The following is a 12,711-nucleotide window of genomic DNA, read 5'->3' on the forward strand; positions in this document are numbered from 1 at the left end:
CCTGTTACAGATATAGATTTGTCTAAGAGGAGATACTGTTACATATGAGTAAGTGATTGACAACACTAAACACTTTTCACGCCTCGGATATAGTCCTGCAGACTCAATACCGAGAGCGTCGTTTTCTCATGTATTTTCATTTTCTTAATTGTCTCGTTTTAAACGAAGAAAACAACCAGTTGTTGTTACACAACCATGAATCTCGACCTACTGGGTCTGCAGCTATGCCTGAAGCACCTGCAATATTGTGAAATGATCATGGAAGGAAAGAAAAATACAAATGAGAAAAGTGGTTCTGGAAGAAACCACCAATATGTAACCCACACGAATAAATGGGGAATAAATTATAGACAAGCCTTTTACCACCTGAAGTGGGAAAAGAGAGAAACTCAATATGTAGTACCGAACCTAAGAATGATAAGGTGAATAACCCTCTGAAGGTTCGGGAAGAAGCTTGTCACAGCTGTAGAATGCTTAGTTGTTTGTCCCGTACCTGTTGTACGGCAAACCACTTTATGGATTTATATCAAGCATCTTTGAAGCCTGAAGCTAGAGAGATGAATCTCATGAGCTTGATCTACCATTATGTATAAGATATTGTCTCCCTGAAGGAGTCAATCGATCTAATCATATATTTAATTTTACTAACTAATATGTTAACTTATCTAACTATGATTCGTTTATTTATTTTTGGTATTGTAAATTATTTACTTTCTTTTACAATAGTTATCAATATTATATTGTTTAAATTTTATAAAAGGTATGGATTCTGGAAGAAACATATCTCAAGGTGGTGAAGATATCTGTCTAGCAGACAGTGGGACCACAAATTCGATACTTCGAAATACAAAATATTTCTCGACCTTAAAATTATTTGAGGCAAATGCGATTACTATCGCCGGCTCATCAAGCCTTATAGAAGGCTCCGGACGAGCTACTATAATATTGCCCCGTGGTACTAAACTAATTATAGACGACGCTTTGTACTCGACCAGATCCCTGAAGAATCTGTTGAGCTTCAAAGATATACGCCGAAATGGGTATCACGTCGAAACTGGGTCTGAGGATAATAAAGAATATTTATATATCACCTCAAGTATATCATGCCAGAAGCATGTTCTAGAAAGACTTGAAGCTCTTTCTTCTGGGTTATATCTTACAAAGATTAAAACAGTCGAATCCTATGTCGTTGTTAACCAGAAGTTGCACGATCCAAATACTTATAAGATTTGGCATGATCGACTGGGACACCCAGGATCTACCATGATGAGTAGAATAATAAAGAACTCTCAAGGACACTCTCTTCAGAACCAGAAGTTTCTGATAGATAGAGATTTTACTTGCACAGGTTGTTCATTGGGGAAGTTTATTACTCGCCCATCCCTGACAAAAGTACATATCGAATCTCCCAAATTTTTGGAAAGGATTCAAGGTGATATATGTGGCCCTATACACCCGCAGTGTGGACCATTTAAATATTTTATGGTATTAATCGATGCATCAACTAGATGGTCTCATGTAAATCTACTCTCGACACGGAATCAGGCGTTTGCAAAGTTATTAGCTCAGATAATTCGTTTACGAGCTCACTTTCCTGATTATCCGATCAAGTCAATTCGTCTAGATGGAGCAGGAGAATTTACATCAAGTACTTTCGACTCCTATTGTCTCTCAATTGGAATTGATGTTGAACATCCTGTAGCTCATGTTTATACTCAGAATGGTCTAGCTGAATCATTCATTAAGCATATCCAACTGATTGCGAGACCTATGTTGATGAGGACGAAACTACCTGTCACTGCGTGGGGACCCGCAGTCCTCCATGCTGCTGCCTTGATAAGGTTACGTCCTACATTGAATAACCAATATTCACCTTTGCAATATGTTCAAGGCCAGCAGCCCAACATATCTCATTTGCGTATTTTTGGATGTGCTGTATATATTCCTATATCAGCTCCACAACGCACAAAGTTTGGGCCTCAACGCCGACTAGGAATATATATTGGTTTCGATACACCATCTATTATTCGATATCTCGAACCCCAGACGGGCGAGACTTTCACTGCACGCTTCGTCGATTGTCATTTTGATGAGACAGTTTTCTCGCCATTAGGGGGAGTAAATTTGCCTGAAGCAAATATTACTAAAAAGGAACTTTCTTGGTTTACTCCAGATTTGTCTCACTTTGATCCTCGTACTAATCAATCTGAAGTTGAAGTACAAAGGATAATACATCTACAAGAGATTGCTAATAAATTGCCTGACGCATTTAATGACGCAGCGAGAGTGACAAAATCATATATACCTGCTGCAAATGTTCCAGCAAGGATAGATGTCCCTGAAGGACAAGATAAAAATATTGCAGCAAATGAAACGTCCAAAACACGTCTGAAACGTGGACGACCAATCGGTTCTAAAGATATAGTTCCCCGGAAGAGGAAAAATCAACTACAAGTAAGTAATGTTCCAGAAGAGACAACAAATCAACAAGTTACACCTTTAGCTAATACACCCCTAGAAGTGGGTGAAGCCCCAGAAGAGGTAGAAGCTCCTGAAGAGCATGAGTTATCTCCAAATGAAGAGATATCTATAAATTATGCTTGTAATGGTAAAGTGTTGAATCGAGATAACATAATCATCAATGATATATTTGCGCTTTCAGTAGCCACTGATATTATCACTGAAAATGATGATTATGAACCACATTCCATTGAGGAATGTCGGAAAAGGTCTGATTGGGTAAAATGGAAAGAAGCAATACTGACAGAACTGACTTCACTTTCAAATCGTGATGTTTTTGGACCTGTAGTCCCGACACCCAAAGATGTAAACCCTGTAGGTTTCAAATGGGTATTCATCAGAAAGCGAAATGAGAACAATGAAGTTGTTCGTTATAAAGCTAGACTCGTGGCACAAGGTTTCCTGCAGAGGCCAGGGATCGACTATGAAGAAACATATTCTCCAGTTATGGATGAAATAACATTTCGATACTTGATCAGTTTAGCAGTTCTGGAAGAACTCGAGATGAACTTAATGGACGTGGTCACTGCGTATCTATATGGAAAATTAGATACTGATATTTACATGAAAGTCCCTGAAGGATTTAAATTGCCTAAAGGCAACCCATGTACCATGTATTCATTAAAGCTCAATCGAGCATTATACGGATTGAAACAATCTGGAAGAATGTGGTACAATCGTCTTAGTGAATATTTGATTAAAGAAGGTTATGTAAATGATCTCATCTGTCCATGTATATTTATCAAGAAAGGGGATGCTGGATTTGCTATTCTCGCAGTCTATGTTGATGATATCAACCTTATAGGAACTCCAGAAGAAATCTCTAAGGCTGCAGAATATTTGAAGAAAGAATTCGAGATGAAAGATCTTGGGAAAACAAAATTTTGTCTTGGTTTACAAATTGAAAGAAGTACCAGCGGCATACTTGTACATTAGACTTTATACACTGAAAAAGTCCTGAAGCGCTTTAACATGGAGAATTCTTATCCACTCAGTACTCCCATGGTTGTTAGGTCTCTTGATGCTCTGAAAGATCCATTTCGTCCTAAAGAAGAAGACGAAGCACTCCTTGGTCCAGAAGTACCATATCTGAGTGCTATTGGCGCATTATCATATTTGGCACAATGCACAAGACCGGATATTGCTTTTGCAGTAAATCTATTAGCCAGATATAGTTCTGCACCAACTAAGAGACATTGGGTCGGAGTAAAGCAAATTCTTCGATATCTTAGAGGAACAACTGATCTAGGATTATTTTACTCAAAGAATTTATCTGGTGATTCTCAAGTGAAGGGATACACAGATGCTGGTTATATTTCTGATCCACACAAAGGGATTTCACAGACAGGTTATATTTTCACAAGCGGAGGTACAGCTTTCTCATGGCGATCAAGTAAACAAACTATGCCTGCAACCTCATCTAACCATGCAGAAATTATTGCTCTCCATGAAGCCACAAGAGAATGTGTATGGCTTAGGTCCATTATTGATCACATTAGAAGCTCAAGTGGTCTTGTCTCTATCACAAGTTCCCCCACAGTTATTTACGAAGATAATTCGGCATGCATCGCCCAAATCAAAGAAGGATACATCAAAGGCGATAGAACTAACCATATCTCCCCAAAGTTGTTTTATTCACACCATCTCCAGAAGAATAATGAGATTGATATCCAGAGGATACAATCATGTGAAAATTATGCTGACTTGTTCACCAAGTCTTTGCCTACTACAACGTTCAAAAAACTAGTAGAAGGCATCGGTATGCGACGTGTGAATAATCCGACGATGTAAGACTACATCAGTCTACCTGATATTCATCAGGAGGAGCCTATTATCATATGGAGTTTTTCACATCGTTAGTACTGGATATCTACGATCTGTACTCTTTTTTCCTTCGTCCAGTTTTTTTGTCCCATTGGGTTTTTCTGGCAAGGTTTTAACGAGGCAGAGTTTCGCGTATCCAACGTCACTCAGAATAACATCTATTGTACTCTTTTTCCTTCATCAGTTTTTTGTCCCACTGGGTTTTTATGATAAGGATTTTAACGAGGCAATTATTTGGAGTGATGGTCATCCAAGGGGGAGTGTTATATATGTGGATGCCCATATTGTTATATATATGTGGATCCCATATTATATGCTAGAGGCACTTAGGCTGCCTCTATACTAAAGGTGTTGTGCCTATTGAGGAATATATTAACCTCCTTCACAGCCAATTAAAATGGGAGATAAAAGGTCCAATTGCATGCTTTCTTTGGGATGAAGTTAATAAGACGGTTTGGGGTGCTTGCGGCTTAGATGACCGAACCTCTCCACCTCCTCTTTTCCCTATATATACTCACATCTTCCCTTGTATCATAGATCATATATTTTTCCTAATTGTCTTGTACAATTTCTAGAGAGAAGTTATAAGATCATATATAGTGCTGAGTTATATGGAGATTGATCATAAGAGAGTAATAAATTCATATCTATTCTCCATATCTTTCTCTACTCTATTTATTTAATTTCAACATTATTAACATTTTTACTTCTTTCACTTTTTCCTTACCTACTCTTGATCCCTCCTCTCTTTAAAGAAAATAAAAAAGTTATAGAATTCCTATAGAAGTTGGGGCCAATCTTCCTACTTCCTAGACACAAGACATATTGTTAGGAGTCAACAGTTGGTAGCCCAAGTGGTTGACATAAACTCCAGAAACCCCCTTGGAGGTCCCAGGTTCGAATCCCAGAGAAGGTGGAATCTTTGGTTATTTGAATGGGGATTACTAGGGTAGGCGGGAGAATTTGACATACACCCCCACTATTATATGAATATTAGGACTACACCCTCACTTTTTGAAAACTTTTGATATACACCCCCACCTGGACGGAAACCGTCAACTCAGAGTTAAGTTGGGTGTGTGAGAAACACACGCGCCAACCATGACGATTTTACCCTTTTGTAGTTGTTGAAATATTTTGAGCGATTTTGACATACACCCCCACTATTATATGAATTTTTGGACTACACCCCCATTTTTTGAAAAAACAAAATTTTTCAATTTTCCCTCCAGCGATCATCTTTTACTTCTTTTCTTATAAACTTATTTATCTTAGACAAGCTAAAAGATCAAAACGAAAGAACTTATTTATCTTATATGTTAAATAAGATAAATAAGTTCCTCCCATATAAGATAAATAAGTTCTTTCGCTTGATATCCCAAATAGTTCCTCCCATCTTTTCTATAGTTTGATATCTCAAATAGTTCTTTCACTTTGACCTTTTAGCTTGTCTAAGATAAATAAATTTATAAGACAAAAGGTAAAAGATGATCGTTGGAGGGCAAATTGAAAAATTTTGTTTTTTTCAAAAAAATGGGGGTGTAGTCCAAAAATTCATATAATAGTGGGGGTGTATGTCAAAATCGCTCAAAATATTTCAACAACTACAAAAGGGTAAAATTGTCATGGTTGGCGCGTGTGTTTCGCACACACCCAACTTAACTCTGAGTTGGCGGTTTCCGTCCAAGTGGGGGTGTATATCAAAAGTTTTGAAAAAGTGGGGGTGAAGTCCTAATATTCATATAATAGTGGGGGTGTATGTCAAATTCCCCCTATAAATAATGTAGTGTAATTGGGCTTTAGGCCTTTATTTAGTTGGGGTATAGGCCTTAAGAGTTTGAGTAGGCTATAGGCCAGGTCATGTTAGAGTTTGAGTGGACGGGTAGCAAGCTTATCACATCTTTGATGTATTCAATGCCAATTGTACGACAATGTAATCGGTTTTCAAAAAAAAAAAGACATTGTTAGTTGGGCTCTTCAGGCCTAGTGCCTTTAGAATGCGTCACTACGAACCTTTATAAGGGGCACCAACACTTATCTCCACCGATGTAACAACTTACACAAAAAAATAAATGGAAATGAACAACCTTTAGGCTTTATTACAAAATAATATTTTGTTTTTCGGGTCCTTCTACCATGAGCTTACATAATACGTTATTACTAATATTTTTCAACTTTAACAAGTTTGACTCTCGTCGTTTTCAACCCAAAAAAAACATCTCTGTGTTTTCTTTTTTAATTTCTTCCTCATCCTCCTTCCTCTTCTTCTTCATTATTCGTTTCTTCTTCTCTTTTCACCCTCCAAGGAAGAGGAGGAGCCCCTTCTACAGATGTTTGATTTACTAGACCTTGTATTGAAATCTGAAACTCAATTGTCTCACTCGCTCTCTCTACGATCTCTATTCACCTTCTATCAGAGAAGAATGGTGAGATGGAGAGAATGAGAAATGAACTGAATGAGCAATGGGATGAAGTGGAAGAAAGGAGGAGAGATGACGTGTATATTAATGTTTTAGCATATTTTGGGATTATTTCTATTTTTGCCCCAAAGTTTTTTTTTGTTGAAAGATTTTTGCCCCAAAAGTAGTTCGGAAAAGTTTAATTTTTTTTTTTCTAGTTTTTACTTTAGGAGACGAAAGGAAATTAACCGGTTAGTATATTTTTTTTGAACTGTGATCAAATGGTTTAAGCGAGCAAACTAGTAGTGCCCTAAGTAACATCCTTTCATCAAGCGTTCATAGGTAATTAAAGGAACCGAAAAGAAAGTAGAAATGTTAAGTAACCGTTAAAGTTAGTTTCGAACTAACTAAATTATGAAATTTATTAGTGGAACAGTTCCAAGCATTCAGATCTTGAATTCAATCATCAAATTCAATTCTTCCCCAATTTGAAATCTTTACTAACTAATCAAAATAACTCATGTCTTTCATGGAATCTGCCTTATTTTCTCGTTATTACTCTTATCTGATTTCTTCTTCTTCTTCATCCTCTCGATCCTCTGTTTTTTCATATTTTCCAACATCCCCTTCTCCGTTCAGAAGAAACCCAAGTTTAGTTCAACCCATTATTCCTCAATACAGAAGGAGACAATCGAGTTCTTCAAAACGAGACGAGGGTAGTCAGAATTCAGGCGATTTAGATGTTGCCCAGGAGGAAATTCAAGCACCCGATTCGTTTTTACATCGATTTCGTAGGAGAAAAGGCCTTTCTGTCAGTGATCTCACAGCTTCGGTACGATCTCTTACATGAGATTGATTGCTTCCTAGTCTTGTCCCTTTATTGTATAATCAAATTCATTTTTGGAATTAGATCTCATTTTTCATGTATGAACTTTGTCTTCCTACTCTTGTTTATTAAGTGTTTGTTAAAATGCCAAAGACATCTTTAAGTGTAGAACTTGTGGGGTATGACCTAATTATAGCCCTAAGAAGTTGGGGAAATAATTAGCTTGAGATAGGCCCACAATCCCGATCCCCTGTAATGGGATTGGCTCGGTATCGTCCGAGGATTGGCTTGGGATCTGTCACCTTTCAAGCTATTTATATGTAATGTATGCGTATTTATACGGAGACTTTATGTAAAATTGACTAGGGGGAACGGCATATAGCTCATTCTCTTTCTAACCCATTGTACTTCTTGGGAAAATTTTCATTTGAAGTTACTAGGTGAAAGTTTTTTCTTGATCAAATTATAGTTACGCACTAGGTCGTATCGATATTATGTTGTTTATTATGACCAAATGTGGTTAGGTGTGAACTTTGTTTTTGTTTGTGGCAAGGCTAATATTTTCGATTCTTTATGTTCATTAGATTGAACAGACTTGTGTTGCTCCTTGGTTTTCTAATGTAACAATTAGGAATGGTGTGAAAAGCAAATGGAATTTACTCTTCTCTGCGGAAAGTCAAAAATCACTTCGGCTATGAAAGCTGGTAGAGCTCGTCATTCAAAATTAGAAAGAGAGGTACTCTTTTCGATCTCTATTCCACAACTTATGAGGATCAAAGTTTTTACCAACTTTCAGATGATTTCCGATAGGATTTATCTCAATGAAATCGTGGAAATGTGATCCCTCCGGATATAGGATTCCTAAGATTTCAACTTGCTAAATAGACAGAGGACTTTGGGTTCCTATCAAATCCTAAGGCTTTTGCCAAAATCCTACTTTGGATTCCTATATCGAAACACACCATTTATCTATTCAAAATGTGCTCATGTCTATTATATCTCATGCTCTGTTAACGGTTCAATTCGAGCATGAGCAACAATTGTGTGATCTTGAAGTTTCTTTGTGTTTGCACAACAGGTTTCTAAGAAAGTAAAAGTTAAAAGAGTATCGGCTGAAGATGCTTGGGCAGTGAAATTCATTAACTTTATAGTTGGTGCAAATCAGTTATCTTTAGAAGGATTAACCCGCGAGTTACCAATGTAAGTTGGGTTTATTTCTAGTTTGGTTCCTCTTGATGTTATTAGCTTCGGTTAAAACTTCCCATGTTTCTTCTTCTCATTTAAAAAAGATGGACTAGATCCAATTATTGAACATTGAACAATCTAGGATTCAAACATTCAATTTAAAATTCGTTTTGATGACGATTGGTTGTGGGATTTAACTTGTCAGACCTTTATGGAATGATTGCAACCGACATAGTATCGTTCTCCAGTTTGGGCAAAAGATTAGAGCCTGTAAAACAACAGTAGTTGGAGTTTATTTGCATTAGAAAATAGCATCATCCATATTAAGTTAACACAACTACTTGTTTATAACTTCAGAGTTGCATTTGTACAAAATACATGGATACTCGGAGTGATTGATGAAATCAAAATGCTTGTTATAGAAACTGTTCAGAGTCCTTTATTAATAGACACGAAGACTCGTTCAAAAGCTACACTACCGAGTGAGCCTCAAAAAAGAAACGGAAGGTATGTTTATTTTTTCATGAGATTGACTTTAAGTGCATTAGTAAGCTTCTTATTCAGTAGCCAAATTTCATGATATGATAACTCTTTCCTGCATTTTACTTGGCAGGCTTCAATTGATGTGCTACAAGTATTTGTGGGATACTTTAGTTACCAATAACTTTCCCGTCGATGACTTTTTTAACTACTTCGGATTGAACCCTCAATATATTTTATCTCAAGAAATCAAAGACCATGTAGTTAATTCTGGTTTTATGGCCGAGGTTGTCATTCACTCCTTAAACTCAACCATTTCGATCCCTAATTTATGTTTTACTCATTTAACCAACCATTCTTTACTTTACGTTAATTTGTAGAACCTTTTGGATTTAGTAACGCTCTTTCGGAATACATGTTCCACGCTGCCTCCCGCTCACGAGCAACTCTTGTTAAGGTAATAAACACAAACAAGAATAAGTATTTACTTCATTTATATATGATTTTTAGGAGAAAAGAACTCTAAACAGATCATGAAGCTATTTTTTTTTTATCATACCTATAAAGTGCATTAGTACTAGAACGACCATATCTATAATTGGTGACTATTAGGTGTATCTAGAACACATTACGACATAACACAACAGTTTGGTTTGATACACAGAGGTTTAGAAATATAGTCTCTTTTGGGGTTTGTTTTGATAATCTCAACTAGTTTCCACTCTCTAGGTCTCAGGTTCGAGACTGAGATACTATTACCTCTCTAAAAAAAACGTAAGTAGTAGTTATTTCATTTGATTCTAAGACAAATTTGGACCCAATTTGAGGTCTAATTGACTCGAGTCATATTTCAATTTGAAAACATTTGTTTTTGTATGAATGAAATGTTTGACTCATCTCAACAGGTGATTTAGTGTATTTTGGCTACTTTAGTTAGATGATTTGAAATCAGACGAGTAAGATTCAAATAGTGAGAAGAAAACAAAAACCGCCCTAGCTAAGTCATTGTTGGTTCGACATTCTCGCAGATATGAGTTTCAGGGAGATCATTCTTTGCTTGGTCAAGATGAGTTTACGTACGATTCTGATTGGCTTACAAGTCAGGTTGACCATTCTCTTGAGTTTTGGTCGGGCAACCGAGATGCCAGTTATGTCCTCGACGACGAGCGTTGGAAATGTCGATTTTGTTCTTTTGCTTCTATTTGTCCTTTGTGCACCACTGACGCCGCTACGAGTATAACCAAGAGATGATCTGTAAATGATTTTTTTCCTATCATCTTTATGGATTTATGTTTCTCAACTTTTTTCATGTGTAGTAGGGCTGGGCTCAGTTGAACAGGCCAAGTGCATTCAAAGTTCCCAAATCAATAGTTCAAGGAGCCATGAGTTGCAGATCCAGACTAGGCCACGAGAACCCGAGACCACAATGGACCATGGGCACCATTTCCCCAACAGGTAAGACCCGTCCGACCCGGTATTTAAGTGGCCACGCATGGGTAGAGGAAGCTACCTAAGGTACCGCCTATGCCCGCATCGCCAATGGTACCCAAAGGCCTGCCCACACTTCTACCATAATACCCATTACTATTCAGTTATGGAATGAAAGAAACTTTGTTGTCACACAAAACATCATGAGAATGTGATAACTAAAACTTGGCTTTCACGTTGATTCAATCAAGCCGAAAACCTGGTTGCTCCCCCATTGTATATTGTAAAATGGGGAAGAGTCTCCAAGGTTTATAAATGTAGAAATGATAGAATTGTTAAGCTCAGGCCTTGCCCTTTGGGGTTTTGATGTCTATGCCTAATGAAGTTTTATGGGCACCAAAGTTTATAGCTTACATCTGGGTTAAAGATGCATTGAGCTTGATACCCGCCCCGATACCCACCCCGCCCGAGATACTCGACTACTCGAGCTGTTAACGAGCTTAGACAGGTAATGGGAAAAAGTTAGAAAAATCCCATCCGATAAAATCCCTATCACTAAATGGAAAAATGCCAAGTTTGCCTAACCCGCCTGATGGGGTGCCTAAGTACCCGTGGGTGGCTATAACCACCTGATTCCCACTCATAATCTAAAACACTGAATTGCCAACATCCCTTACTTATTTCATATGAGTGCGGTCGATCCAAAACAAGTTTTGATAGGTGTAAATGTGTAATCACTTTTTTATTTTAACAATACTGAGTGGCGCTATTCTCCTGCCGGTGTATCGAACAAAATATGTTGAACAAGATCTTCTTCGACCACGTACACATTGTTAACCAAATCCAATTCTTTGTTCCTCAAAAAATCCGAATTGTGCTGACTCTACCCCGACTAATGAAGACACTTCTTTTTGCACTATTTCAGAAACCCAAGACTCAATTGCGTGGATATGTAAAATGTAGGAGTCCCAATTGAAGGATATTTCCTTTCGGTCTGAAGGAGATGTCCTTCCGAAGGAGTGTCCTTCGACCACGTAGGCAATGCGATCAATTTGTCAGCTAGGATAACGATGACCTAATCCTGAAGATCATCCAGTCCGGTCCAATAGAGGTCGTAATGCTTTGCTAGAAGCCGCTTACGATCGTCGAATCACTTCTGTGATTCGCGGCTAACATAGACTGGATCCTACAACGGTTACACATAAGAGTGGTAACTTGATCGGAGAGATTTGACTAGAGGGGGCTAGACTAAAGATGGATTTGATCCAGCTAAACAGGCCAAAGGGGTTCGAATGACGATTCAGAACAACGATAGGAAGAACCGGGCCTCGAAGGGGTGCCCGGAGACAGGCTCTAGTGGCCGGCCATGTGATGGCCGACCAAAGTAAGTAGGCCGGCCAAGTCAAGCCCATAGTGGGCTGCTTTGGCCGGCCACACTAGGGGTGAAACCCTAAATCACCCAAAAGGGGTATTTTGGGTGTTATCTTTTCTGTGACCCGGAAAATAGAAACTTAATTTGGATATGATTCTAATTAGGGCTTCTCTATATAAGGGTCACGTAGAGAACAAAAAATGTGTGGAATTTTCTCATAGAAAAAATCATCTCTCTCAAACAACTTAGAGAGAGAGAGGATTTTAGAGAAAAAACTCTCATTCTATCAATCTAGTCAAGAAAAAAGGTTTTTCTCAACCTTTCATTAAAGTCCTAGCAGTAATTAAGGAAGGGAGATCAAGTTAACCTACTCGGTGTCTCAAGTAGAGGAACGACAATTGGAGTTCTTGATCTTCACATGCGAATTGGAAAAGTTCGAGGGAAAAACGCGATTAAGGTAATCTTTTCCCGATTCTAGTTCATCTTTAGTTCTTGATATTGATCATGGTTATTTAGTGTTAACATATGATGTTTGAGATTCCTCTTAGAACACTAGTTAGTAGTCTTAGAGACGTACAAAATCCAACAGTGGCATCACGAGCCGGTTGCACGAACTAACTTTGACTAGACGAATTAGATTCGAACTTGATTGATTAGATAATATTTGTTTGAATTGA

The 12,711-nt window shown here is 37.8% G+C and overlaps 1 protein-coding gene across 2 annotated transcripts; it reads left to right on the forward strand.

Annotated features, from left to right (window-relative positions):
- The first annotated feature begins 7,026 nt into the window (after positions 1-7,026).
- Positions 7,027-10,534, forward strand: LOC147568258 (exonuclease V, chloroplastic-like). 2 transcript variants are annotated; one of them, XM_086654708.1, is made up of 7 exons: positions 7,027-7,575; positions 8,201-8,305; positions 8,648-8,769; positions 9,112-9,261; positions 9,368-9,521; positions 9,615-9,691; positions 10,263-10,534. In XM_086654708.1, exons 1-7 carry the CDS (start codon positions 7,264-7,266, stop codon positions 10,483-10,485), a joined length of 1,143 nt encoding a protein of 380 aa, XP_086510834.1. In that variant the 5' UTR covers positions 7,027-7,263; the 3' UTR covers positions 10,486-10,534. The 2 variants fall into 2 exon arrangements, with proteins under 2 accessions (XP_086510834.1, XP_086510835.1); XM_086654709.1 differs by having other exon boundaries at positions 7,084-7,575; positions 8,154-8,305.
- Positions 10,535-12,711: the final 2,177 nt, after the last annotated feature.

This window comes from Eschscholzia californica, unplaced genomic scaffold (assembly GCF_041429995.1).
Source record: "Eschscholzia californica isolate CP2 unplaced genomic scaffold, dmEscCali1.0.p SCAF_1, whole genome shotgun sequence".
Taxonomy (NCBI): Eukaryota; Viridiplantae; Streptophyta; class Magnoliopsida; order Ranunculales; family Papaveraceae; genus Eschscholzia; species Eschscholzia californica.